A 13,114-nucleotide genomic window follows, 5' to 3' on the forward strand; every position below is an offset into this window, starting at 1 on the left:
CATCAAAATAGTAATGAAAATAAACTAACAACTAACAATGCTCTTGGCTAGATATGAGAACTAGAAGTCCTATCCTAGTTATCCTCCTTAATTGTGATCACAAATTATCGATTGCTACCACTTAGTTAACCTCTAACCATGGAGGAAAGTCAAGTGGATGAATCAACTTGATTCCACAAGTCCTAAACAAATCCCAAGGGAAAGACTAGTGCTAGTGGTATCCAAATCAATTAGCAACTTCCAATTGTCAATCAATCAAAGGAATTAGATAACTCAAGCATCACTAATTACTCCACCTAGGCCAAGAGTAAATAGAACTACTCAAAAACTAGAGGAAACATTTTATCAAACACCTAGTGTGCAAGAAAAGTAAACATAACAAAATGCAAGAATTAAATGAAACCCATAACTATCAATAGCAAGAAATCATTAATAGTAAGGAAGATTAACATAAAAGAACATGGAAACATAAAATTGCATTAAAGAAAATTAAGATCCAACAATTGTTCATAAACATAAAAAATGGCAAAATAAAGGAATTGACAAGTAAAACTAGAAGAATAGATATGTAATAACAAGAAATTAAAAGGAAGAACTAAATCAAAACAAGAATTATAACTTGGATCTAAGAAGAATTAACTAAAACTACCCTAAAATCTAGAGAGAGGAGAGAGCCTCTCTTTCTAGAATTCTAGCCTAAAACATGATGAAAACTCAACTATGACTACTTGGTTCATTCCCCCCACAATCCTTGGGTTCAATAGCATCAGAAATGAGTTGGATTGGGCCCAAAATGAGCTAGAAATCGCTGGCCACGAGTTGCTCTTTAGTGATCACATGCTCCATCGGTGTGTCCGCGTAAAGTGCGCGTGCGCGCCCATATACGTCAGGCAACTATGGAAAATTTTATATCATTTTGAAGCCCCAGATGTTAGCTTTTCAACGCAACTTGAACCGCCTCATTTGGACCTTTGTAGCTCAAGTTATGGTCATTTGAGTGCGAAGAGGTCAGCCTTGACAGCTTTACGGTTCCTTCATTTCTTCATGAGTCTCCCACTTTGCATGATTTTCTCCTCACTTCTTCCATCCAATACTTGCCTTGTGAACCTGAAATCACTCAACAAACATATCAAGGCATCAAATGGAATTAAATTGAGTTAAATTTAGCTATTTTAAGGTCTAAAAAGTATGTTTTCACATTTAAGCACAAATCAAGGGAGAATTGCAAAACCATGCTATTTCATTGAATAAATGTGAGAAAAGGTGATAAAATCCCCCAAAATAAGCACAAGATAAACCACAAAATTAGGGTTTATCAAATCTTCCCACACTTAAACCAAGCATGTCCTCATGCTAAGAATAAAGAAGGACAAGAAAAGGGTTATGAACATTTATTCAATGCAAATAAACGATATGCACCTATCTATATGAATGCAACAAAATGCAAAATGATTCTACCTACTTGGTTAAAAGCAAATCAATCTCCAAGAACATATATAAGCAAGTAGGGCAAAGGTCATATGACGACTCACAAACTCTATCGATTCAAATATCAAAATGAAGTTCAAATAGACTTTGCAAGAAGAAAGCTCATGAAAGCCGGGAACAAGGAATTGAGCATCGAACCCTCACCGGAAGTGTATCCGTTCTAGTCGCTCTAGTGTATAGGGTCGATCACTCAAATCTCTTCTAATCATGCTTTCCAAGATTTGTTTTTCATCTAACAATCAATAATTATTCAATGCATGCATACATTCATCATGAGGACTTATTCATAGGTTGTAATGGGGCTAGGGTAAAGGTAGGGATGTATATGGTCAAGTGAGCTTGGAATTTGAATCTTTGATTAACCTAAGGTCTCACCAAACACATATAACAACCTATACAATTCTAATACACAACCTAGGTACCCATGATTCCCACTTTTTCACATACTCATGCATTCTTTTTAATTCACATTCCATATGCATTGATTTTTTTATTGAACTTTACTTTGGGGCTTTTTTGTCCCCTTTTTATTTCTTTTTCTGTATATATAATTTTTTTTCACATTCTTTTGTTTTTTTTTCAAAAGTATATACAAACGTATCAATGCATATGGTTTTACATATAGTGCATGAATATGTACCCAATTCCCAATATTTTCAACAAAAATACAAAAATTACACTTTTACCTCAACCAATGTCCCAAGTTTCCCATACCCAAATGATACATACCCTCACTAGCCTAACCTAATCAAAGATCCAAATTAAGGACATTTATTATTTTTCACTTAGGGGTAGTGATGTGCTAAAATTAAGTACAAAAAGGATTAAATAGGCTCAAATTTGGCTAACAATGGTTGATGAAAGGTAGGCTATTTGGGTAGGTGAGCTAAATGAAATGATGGCCTCAATCATATAAATTCATGTATACATGGAAAAATTGAAATAATGAATCGAACAAATCAAAGATCACATTCATAGAAAGAGAATAATGCACATAAGAATGGAAATAAGTGGTTATAATATGTAACCACACAATTTAGCTCAAAACTCACATGCTTGTGTTCTTAGCTCAAAAACCATGTTCCAAAATAAATTCTTCAAGCAAGTTCAACACAATTTTTTTTTTCAAATTGGTAGGGTACCCTTAAAATAGTTTCTTGGAAAAGAAATCATCACCCTAACCAAGTAGTCCTAATATAAAAAGAAATGATAGAATATATACAAATTATAACTAACATGCAACCTATCATGCAATGCAACAACTAACTAGCAAAGGAGGTCGGTCGACCTCCCCACACTTAGAAATTTGCACCGTCCTCGGTGCATGCAAAGAAGAGCAAGGTGGATGGGTTGCTACAATTGATGAGTTTCTTCCAAAAGGTTGTGCGAAAGGACTTGTTTGTTGCCCCATTTAAAAGCTTTTCCATTCCTTTCCTTCTTGGTGGCCAACCTATAAGGAAAGAAAAAGAAAGAGAATTAAGCCTACAACAAAGATATTAAGCAAATAAAACATAGGCGGGGGCTAATGCCAGATAAGAATAGGGTTCTCACTACATGGTAGCTACAACATGTGAGTGAGAAAACAATATAAGCTAAGGCATATTAACTAACACTTGATGCAAGAGTAAAGTCAAAGCACAGGTATATAACATGAAGAGCATGTTGCATCAAGCTTAATCAACAATTGACACAAACAGGATTAGTGATGAGCATGAGAGCATTTGGTCCCATCCTAACAAAAGCACTAATCTTGTGTGTAGAGCGAATATTACAATGAATGCAACAAGTCACAAAGCACCAATACTGACCAAGAAAGTCTCAACAATTGAGTAGAAAAATTCAACACCATTATTAAAATAAGAACATAGAAAAGAAAATAAGAACAAGCTATAAAAACAAAACTAAAATGCAATGAATGAAAATAAGTAAATGCAACAAAATGAAGAATAGAAAAAAATGAGAAGAGGAGAATTGAAAAGAGAGAAGAAAGAGAGAAAGAAAAGAAGCAAAGAAGGAAGAAAGAAAACAGGCCAGAACAGGGGAAAAATAGGGTGCAGAGCGCGACGCGTATGCGTCATGCACGCGTGCATGTCGGTGGGCAGGCGGCAGAAGGGCGCGTACGCGCCGTGTGTGCTTACGCGTGGATGTGAAGATGGCGACCGACGCGGATGCGTCATGCACGCTGGCGCGTGGATTGCGGACACATGGTAGGAACAACTTGGGCATAACTCTCTGGTTTTTGTACCAGGAGTGCAATATGCACCACCGGCACGTGCGCGTACAGCGCGCTTACGTGCGGATGCCCCTTTTTTTTGTTTTGTTTTTTTTTTTTGAAAACAGTACACTCTCCTAATCTACAAGCATTTTAAAACAATCAAGAATTAAATTTAACAACAAATCTTTTTGGTATTTGAAAAATTTTCAAACATACTAAAAACAAATCTTATACTACAAGCAAAATATAATTCAATAACAACTATTCTAATCAAAGCATGAATACAATAAACAACCTATCAATAAAAGCAAAATGCATAAGAGTATGGAAAATAATAAAAATTACCTACAATGGCAACTCCAATCACTTATTAACCAAATCTAAAAGAGAGTGGAAAGAGTTTACCATGGTGGGGTGTCTCCCATCTAGCACTTTTAGTTTAAGTCCTTAAGTTGGACATTTGGTGGGGGTCCTTGCTGGGGTGGTTTATGCTTGAATTCATCCTTGAATTCCCACCAATGTTTGCATCTCCAATGTCCTCCGGGATCCCAAATTAGGTGCACAAGGCCTTCAAGTAAGCTTAGGTAGATGACAAGACCCCAAGAGTTTTGGTTATTGAGATGAATACCAGGGTCCCAAACCTTGTTCTTGCACCCATCTTCAAATTGATCATCATGATTCCAATTGGGTGGCATGACCTTAGAATTCTCAATTAAGCACACAAACATTCTCCTAGACCCATGCAATTTAGTTCAACACCAAACCTTGCAATCAAACTTTGAGCATGCAACCATAATGAACCTAGAATGATGTTTCCAACCACTACATGACTCTTTCTTACTCCTCAATCCACAAAGAGCTCTAAGTTAACCATCATTTTCAAGCAAACCATATTCAAGTGGGATAATAAAGCTTAGGGATAAGAGTTTTACCCACTTGAATGTTGTATTGGATGGTGACTTAGGAAGGGATGTCGCCAATGGTCTTGCAAGTTCCACTCCCTTGTGCTCTTCTTTGATTATCTCCACCTCTTCACAAGCTTCTTCAATTTCAACCTCTTCCTCTTGGTAGCTTCCTTCTAATTCAATCTCTTCTTCATTGCTCACCAAGGGTATGGGAGGTGAGATATTTTCTTCCTTGATCTCAATTTCAAGCCCAATGGGAGAGGATTCAATTGTAGATAAGAAATTCTCAATGATTGAATCCATCTCTTGATCAACCTCTTCTAATCTTTCATCACTCATACTATGCCTTGGAGGCTGCGCATTATCCTCCTCAACATCATTTTCAAGTTCAATGGAAGAAATTTCAACAACTTCCACAAGATCATCAACAATATCACTTAGTGTGGAAGTGTCATCCAACTTGAAATCCACCTCTTGTTCAACTTCGCCTAGGTCTTCAACCACTTCTTCTTCATTAACAATCTTTCCCTTCTCCAATTGTTGCAAGACATACCCCATCTCCTTGTCCTCATGTTGAGATTCTAAAATCTCCTTCATGCTCTTTTCTTCGGTTAATTTTTCACATTCATTCATGGAGATGCTTTGCTTGTTGCATGAGTCCCATGAGTTCAGAGTAGCGGTAATGTTAGCAAACTGAGCCATGATTTTTTCAAATATGGGAGGTGATTCATCTTGTGGTTGAGAGTTCTCATACATTGGAGGTGGTTCATCTTGGTAATAGTATGGAGGCAGTGGTTCTTGGGGGTATGGGGGTTGAATTGGGGTGGTTTTTCATGTGGTTCATATGGTTCAAAAGGTGTTTGGTATGGTGAATATAGGTTGGGGTCATATGGAGGTGTTTGGTGAAAAGGGGCTTGTGAGTAAGGTGGCTCAAAATTATATGGAGGGGGTGGTTCATAGGCATGTCGTGAGGGTTGTTGACAATCACAATAAGGGTCACCACATCCATTAGATTGATATGCATTAGGATTAGAATTATACCCATAAGAAACCGGAGGGGGTTATTGTCAATGAGGTTGATCAATCCCTTGAGGCTCCTCCCACCTTTGATTGTTGCATCCTTTATGCATATTATCATTGTAGCTCCCATTTCCTACAACATAATTTGAGCCAAACTCATAGCCAAAGTGATGAGAATTCATAATATCAAAGAGAAATAAAAACTAACAAAAATGAGAAACAAAGTCCTAAACCTAACAAAAACTAACAAACAAGTAAAAGACAAACATATTCACATATTCACAATAGCCAATAACATAACACCATTGCAACTCCCCGGCAACGGCGCCATTTTGATGAACGGTATTTGCTCGATGGTCTAGATTTCCTTCTTATAGAAATAAGAACTACTTCGTTGTAAGCATAGCTCCAAACCATCAAACAATTCTCACATAAAAAATTTGCGTTGTCACAAGTACAAACCCCAATAAAAATTAACCAGAGTATTTGGACTCCGGGTCGTCTCACGAGGAATTGCAATGTAGTGTATGATTATTGGCTATGAGGGGACAAAGGGGTTTTGATTTGATGTTGGGGGCAAGAAATTAAATGGGAAAAAAAAGTAAATCAAGTAAGCAATTAAAGAAAGCAAGTAATAAAGAGAGACATTCATGGCAAGGGTTGAGATCATAGGCTTTCTATCCTAGTCATGCATTGATTAATTCATCTTATTTAGTCAACTCCAACAAACAGAAGAAGGTATCATGTCATCTTCACATAGGGAGAATGTCAAACAAGACTAATTAATCATGTCACAAATATAACAAGAATTTATCTCATTACGTTATCTCCAATATTGGAAGAAGGTATCATATTATCTTCCATGAGAGAAAGTCTACTAAGACTAGCTAATCTCAATCCAAAAGTCCTAATCAACTTACTAATTAAATTAGCAAAAGATTAGCATCAATGTAAATAATATTAGCTAACAACTCTAGATCACCAACATGAGTTGGGTTTTTATGACTAAGGATTGCCTAATTACTCTTTCCAAGCCAAGAATGCTCAAAATCTACTCTAAAGCCCAACCAAGAATTTTGTCAAATACTTGGTGGGTATAAAAGAAAAGCATAGTAAATTGCAAGAAATGGTAAAATCTACCAACTACAAATTGCAAGAAAAGTAAATTCACAACTCAAATCAACAATTAAAAGAACATCAAACATTAAATTGCATTAAAAGTAAATCAAATCCAACAAGAGCATCCATGAACATAAAAGAGAAATTAACATTACAAATCATGAGAATGAAAGAGTAGAAGTAAGAAATCATAAAGGAAACAAGATGAAAACATGTAATTGAACCTAGATCTAAGATGGAAATTAACCTAACCTAATTCTAGAGAGAAGAGGGAGCTTCTCTCTCTAGAAACTAACCTACATGATGCTAATGCTACAAAAACAATTGCTCCCCCTTTGCCCAAGCTTGAATTCTATATGAAATAGCATTAGAAATGAATTGGGTTGGGCCCAAAGTTCTTCAGAAATCACTGGGGGCGATTTTACTTTAGTGGGCCACGAGCAGCATCGACGCACACGCGTGCATGGCGTGTGCGCACCCCTGAACGCAAAGCAACATATGGCAAAATTTATGTCATTTCGAAGCCCCAGATGTCAGCTTTCCACGCAACTGAAACCGCCTCATTTGGACCTCTGTAGCTCAAGTTATGGTCGATTGAGTGCGAAGAGGTCAGACTTGACAACTTTACGGTTCCTTCATTTCTTCATGAGTTCTCCCACTTTGCATGCTTTTCTCCTCACTTCTTCCGTCCAATACTTGCCCTATGAACCTGAAATCACTCAACAAATACATCAAGGCATCAAATGGAATTAAAGTAAATTGAATTTAGCTATTTTAAGGCCTAAAAATTATGTTTTCACATTTAAGCACAAATCAAGGGAGAATTGCCAAACCATGCTATTTCATTGAATAAATGTGGGAAAATGTGATAAAATCTCCCAAATTAAGCACAAAACACTACAACAAATATGGCCTTTAGCAACGCCAAATTTTGCAACGTCTTAAAACCGTTCTCTTAGATAGGTTTAGACAACGGTTTTTTAAAGTGTTACTGTTGAATTTCATTTTTCATCAATTTCTAGCAACACAGTAAAACCGTTCTGTTTGACCATTTTAAAGAACGGTTTTATAACCGTTACCATGATTTGGCTTTAAGCAACGGTTTTCGATTGTTGTTTAAAGAATTGCACAAAAGAAACGCATTAAAACCGTTGCCGAAATGCTACACTTTAAAACCGTTCCATTAGATTGTCTTTGACAACGGTTTTTATAGTGTTGCTGTTGAAGTTCATTTTTTCATTATGCTATAGTAACAAAATAAAACCGTTCTCTTTGACTATTTTAAAGAACGGTTTTACAACCATTACAACAATTATTTATGAAACAACCATTTTCTAATATTATTTAAATAATTATACAAATTAAACAATACTAATAAAAATAATTGCAGATAATTATGTAAATTAAAACTATTTTTTCATAAATATTAAATTTACAAAATATTCAAAATCTATTGTTATAAAAAATAACAAATATTATTTTAAAAAAATAAAATTAAAATAATTTTATTATAAATATTATATATTATTATAAATATATAAAACATATTATTTTTTGAACCCATAAAGCTAAAATAAATTTATAATAAATATTATATATTTTTATTATAAATATATAATAAATATTTAATATAAAGAAATAAAATTAAAATAATAATTTTTCCCTAAGTAATAAACCAATAATACATATGCATACAGCGAATAAAAAAAACAAGAGCTAAGCCCTCATCATCTTCTCTTCGAAAGCAGCAAAGAGCGAAGAACGCTCTTCCTCCTTCCACCGCACCGAACCCTAAACCACCCATCAGAATCAGAGACGCATTGCACCACAGCTCTCCATGAAGGCGTAAATCACACCATCATCGGAATCACAAGGAAGCCCCAAAGCGCATCTCACAATCGTCGCACCAGCATCGTCGCTGCGCTGCATTCTTCCGGAATCGTCGCCGCGCTGCGTTCTTCCCAAATCGTCGCTGCCTCCTTCTTCCCGGCGTTGCTGAGTCTCTCCTCTCTGCGGCGTCGGTGCTTCTCCCCTCTCCGAGGCTTCCCTGCTTCTCCACGGCGTCCTTGATCTCCCCTGTTCTGCTTCTGGTTCGCTGCTTCTACCTTGCTGTGTCTGCTTCAGTGTCTTAGCTGATTGTGGATTGTGCTTTGCTGCTGTTGCTTCGCTGCTGCTGGTTTGCTGCATTGGCTGTTTGTGGGTTGTCATCTATGGTAAGGGGTCTTCTTCTCTGATTTTCTGTTTTTTAGTTAGGGCTTGATTGGTTGTTTGGTAGTTTTGTTGGTTGTGAAAAGTGGTGAAATTTGTGAACATGAGCTAGATGAGGGTTGAATGTTGACTGAGCTTTTGTTCTGGTTTGAATTTGGACTGCGTACTTGTGAAATGAACCTAGGGCTTAGGTTAGTCTGTTATTTAAGGTAGCAAAACTTTTATTATCTGCAAGTAGTGTGTTCAATGGCATTATGGTTCTGTTTCTCTGCTCTCTGAGGTGTTCTATGGTGGATTCCCAATAACTCTTTATTGAGGATTATAGAGTAATTTCTATATTGCTGTTTCTCAATTGTTTATTTTTTATTTTATTTATCTGCTTTGTTTATTTTAGCCTTGTTGTATAATGTTATTATTTGAGTGAGTTGTGGACTGCTTTTCATGTTGGTTGGTTTCATCTAGGATAACAGAGGAATTTCATGCTTATTCCAACTATTCAAGTTAGAGATTAGCATAAATTCTGCTCTTCTTCCTACATACCTCAATTAATCAGGCGTCCTTGATCTCCCCTGTTCTGCTTCTGGTTCGCTGCTTCTACCTTGCTGTGTCTGCTTCAGTGTCTTAGCTGATTGTGGATTGTGCTTTGCTGCTGTTGCTTCGCTGCTGCTGGTTTGCTGCATTGGCTGTTTGTGGGTTGTCATATGTGGTAAGGGGTCTTCTTCTCTGATTTTCTGTTTTTTAGTTAGGGCTTGATTGGTTGTTTGGTAGTTTTGTTGGTTGTGAAAAGTGGTGAAATTTGTGAACATGAGCAAGATGAGGGTTGAATGTTGACTGAGCTTTTGTTCTGGTTTGAATTTGGACTGCGTACTTGTGAAATGAACCTGGGGCTTAGGTTAGTCTGTTATTTAAGGTAGCAAAACTTTTATTATCTGCAAGTAGTGTGTTCAATGGCATTATGGTTCTGTTTCTCTGCTCTCTGAGGTGTTCTATGGTGGATTCCCAATAACTCTTTATTGAGGATTATAGAGTAATTTCTATATTGCTGTTTCTCAATTGTTTATTTTTTATTTTATTTATCTGCTTTGTTTATTTTAGCCTTGTTGTATAATGTTATTATTTGAGTGAGTTGTGGACTGCTTTTCATGTTGGTTGGTTTCATCTAGGATAACAGAGGAATTTCATGCTTATTCCAACTATTCAACTTAGAGATTAGCATAAATTCTGCTCTTCTTCCTACATACCTCAATTAATCAGGATAAATTTTTATTATGTTAAATATTTGATGGAAAATGTGATGCTTGTAGATGCTCCCCATTCTTGATTCGCAGTTACAATGACCAAATACCAATCGATGACCCCTTTGAATATATGTATATAATACTGGTTTTAATGACAATCTGGCTTGCTACTTCTCCGATTTCTGCTCTTCTTTTCTTAAGCATATCAATGGATAAATCAATTTTATAAGCCTGAATCTTATTGCAAGTTAAGCTTTAGCAAAAAACCAAAAACAACATCATTTCATTTGAGCTATTTCATTTTTCTTTAAATTGTTGTTAACAAATAATGAAGTTCCAACCGTTTTATATACTTTTCTTAATAATTAATTATGGTGCCTGATGCATGTCTTGTGAAGGGAACCCCCACACCAATATCAGCCTTTCATTTTCAACAAGTGTCACTTGTGACTCATCACACATTAGGAACCCCACCTTCCTCTCTTTCTTTTCTAAAATCTTCTTATCAACCACAATTGAAATTATGATGTGTTAGTTTGTGAACTAATATTTAAAGAGTAATGATAATATTATTCTGCTCTTGATAATTCTATTGTTTGATTTTTTAGTTATATATCACTTTTAAAAATAAGATTTCTAAAAACTGATTTTAAAAGTGAATTTTTTGTTAAAAAATCTGGTTATAAATTACTTATTTTTTTATTCTTTGTTGCTGTTTTAGTTTGTCTCTTTAAAACCAGAAAAAGAGAATCAAATAGCGGATCTCTCTGTAGCTGCGACTACCTTAGACATTGAGCTACACTACAGGTAAATCACTTAATATATTATTTTTTTAATTTTGTTTGAACATTTAATTGTTAAGAATATTTACTGATTAATTGTTTGCTTAAGCTTCTTTGCATAGTTTGTTAGATATAAATTGTTAGTCTCTTGATTGGTTGAGATGTTCTCTTTCGAACATGTGTGGTTGACTTCTAGAAATTTTTTAGAGGCAATAAGATCTTGATTAGAAAAAATCACTTATAGTTAGTCTAAAACATATGCTCGTGTTCTTTTATTTTAGTTGACAAAGTAATGGACAAAGGGTGGACTAGTTTACCAAGACATACTGAGGGTTACCAAATTGGTGTTAATTCATTTTTGGATTTTGCCTTTTCTAAAGGTAGACCACAAGGACAAGAAATTCTTTGTCCTTGTTCTATATGTAATAACTTTAGTTGGGGGCGAAGGGATGAAGTTTATGATCATTTAATAAGTAAGGGATTTCAAAAAGGTTACACTGTGTGGGTTCATCACAGCGAAAGGATAAGTCACATGGAAAGTGAATCCGATGAGAGTGAAATCCATGAAGGATTTGTCGACGACATTGATGGGCTGCTAAACGAGACGTTTCGGCATGTGCTGGAAGGAGATAAAGATGCTGATGGGCCAAACGAAGATGCAAAAAAGTTTTATAACTTGCTTGAAGAAGGAAAACAAGAGTTATATCCTGGCTGTAAAAAATTTTCGACATTATCATTCGTTATCCGTTTGTATTTGTTGAAGACTCTTAATGGTTGGAGCAACGCATCCTTTACTGCTCTACTTGAATTACTGAAAGAAGCGATTCCTCATTTGAATATTCCTGATTCTTTCAATAAAATCAAGGTCATGGTAAAAGATTTAGGACTAGGTTATAATAAAATTCATGCTTGTCCGAACGATTGTGTTCTGTTCCGGGATACATATGAAGATGATGAATTTTGTCCAATTTGTGGAGCTTCCAGGTACATAGAAAATGTTGAGGTAGATATAGAAGTTGATAAGTTGAAGAAAAAACATGTGCCTGCGAAGGTTTTGAGGCATTTTCCCTTGATTCCAAGGCTTAAGAAGCTGTTCCTGTGTTCCAAAACAGCTGAATCATTAAGGTGGCACGATGAACATCGTTCAAAGGATGGAAAGTTAAGACACCCAGCTGATGGCCAATCATGGAAAGACTTTGACAGGCTTCATCCCGATTTTGCTAAAGAATCTTGTAACATAAGATTAGGGCTAGCTAGCGATGGATTTAATCCATTTAGAACCATGAGCATCTCCCATAGTACATGGCCGGTAGTTTTGGTCGCATACAATCTTCCTCCATGGTGTTGCATGAAACCAGAATATGTCATGATGTCCTTGCTCATCCCTGGTCCGTGTTCGCCTGGAAAAAGCATTGATGTGTATCTTCAGCCATTAATTGAAGAGTTGAAGGTTTTATGGGAAGTTGGAATGGAAACATATGATGCTTCAAAGAATCAAACTTTTCAACTACATGCAGCACTTTTATGGACCATAAGTGACTTTCCAGCTTATGCTATGTTATCCGGTTGGAGCACAAAGGGAAAGTTAGCATGTCCTTGCTGTAATTATGACACCTCCTCTTGTTATTTAAAACATAGCCGGAAGATGTGCTACATGGATCACCGTAAATTTTTGGCTATGGATCATCCATATAGGATGGACAAAAGATCTTTCAATGGCGATGTTGAATTGAGGTCAACACCAGCTTTATTAGATGGGGAACAAATTTTGAAGATTTGAAAGATTTTGAAAATGTATTTGGAAAGAAGCAAAAAAATAAAATTGATGGTCCATGGAAGAAAAAGTCCATTTTCTTTGAGTTGCCATATTGGAAGCAAAACACATTGCGCCATTGTCTTGATGTTATGCACATCGAGAAAAACGTATGTGATAACATAATTGGAACTTTATTAGACATTCCAGGAAAGTCCAAAGATCATGCAAATGCTCGTTACGATCTCAAAGATATGGGCATAAGAAAAAAACTTCAACCAAAGGAGATAGATGGTGGCAAGAAAGCCAAAATTGCTAAGGCTTGTTTTAACCTTACTAATCAAGAAAAAACCATTTTCTGTGATATTTTGAAGTCAGTAAAATTG

The 13,114-nt window shown here is 35.9% G+C and overlaps 1 protein-coding gene across 1 annotated transcript; it reads left to right on the plus strand.

Annotated features, from left to right (window-relative positions):
- Nucleotides 1-11,267: 11,267 nt before the first annotated feature.
- On the plus strand, nt 11,268-12,755 carry LOC130957288 (uncharacterized). The gene has a single exon (XM_057884155.1). It carries the CDS (start codon nt 11,268-11,270, stop codon nt 12,753-12,755), a length of 1,488 nt encoding a protein of 495 aa, XP_057740138.1.
- Nucleotides 12,756-13,114: the final 359 nt, after the last annotated feature.

This window comes from Arachis stenosperma, chromosome 10, assembly GCF_014773155.1.
Source record: "Arachis stenosperma cultivar V10309 chromosome 10, arast.V10309.gnm1.PFL2, whole genome shotgun sequence".
Taxonomy (NCBI): Eukaryota; Viridiplantae; Streptophyta; class Magnoliopsida; order Fabales; family Fabaceae; genus Arachis; species Arachis stenosperma.

Coding starts and splice junctions, on each gene's coding strand:
- LOC130957288 (XM_057884155.1), top strand. CDS start 11,268: ATGGACAAAGGGTGGACTAGTTTACCAAGACATACTGAGGGTTACCAA.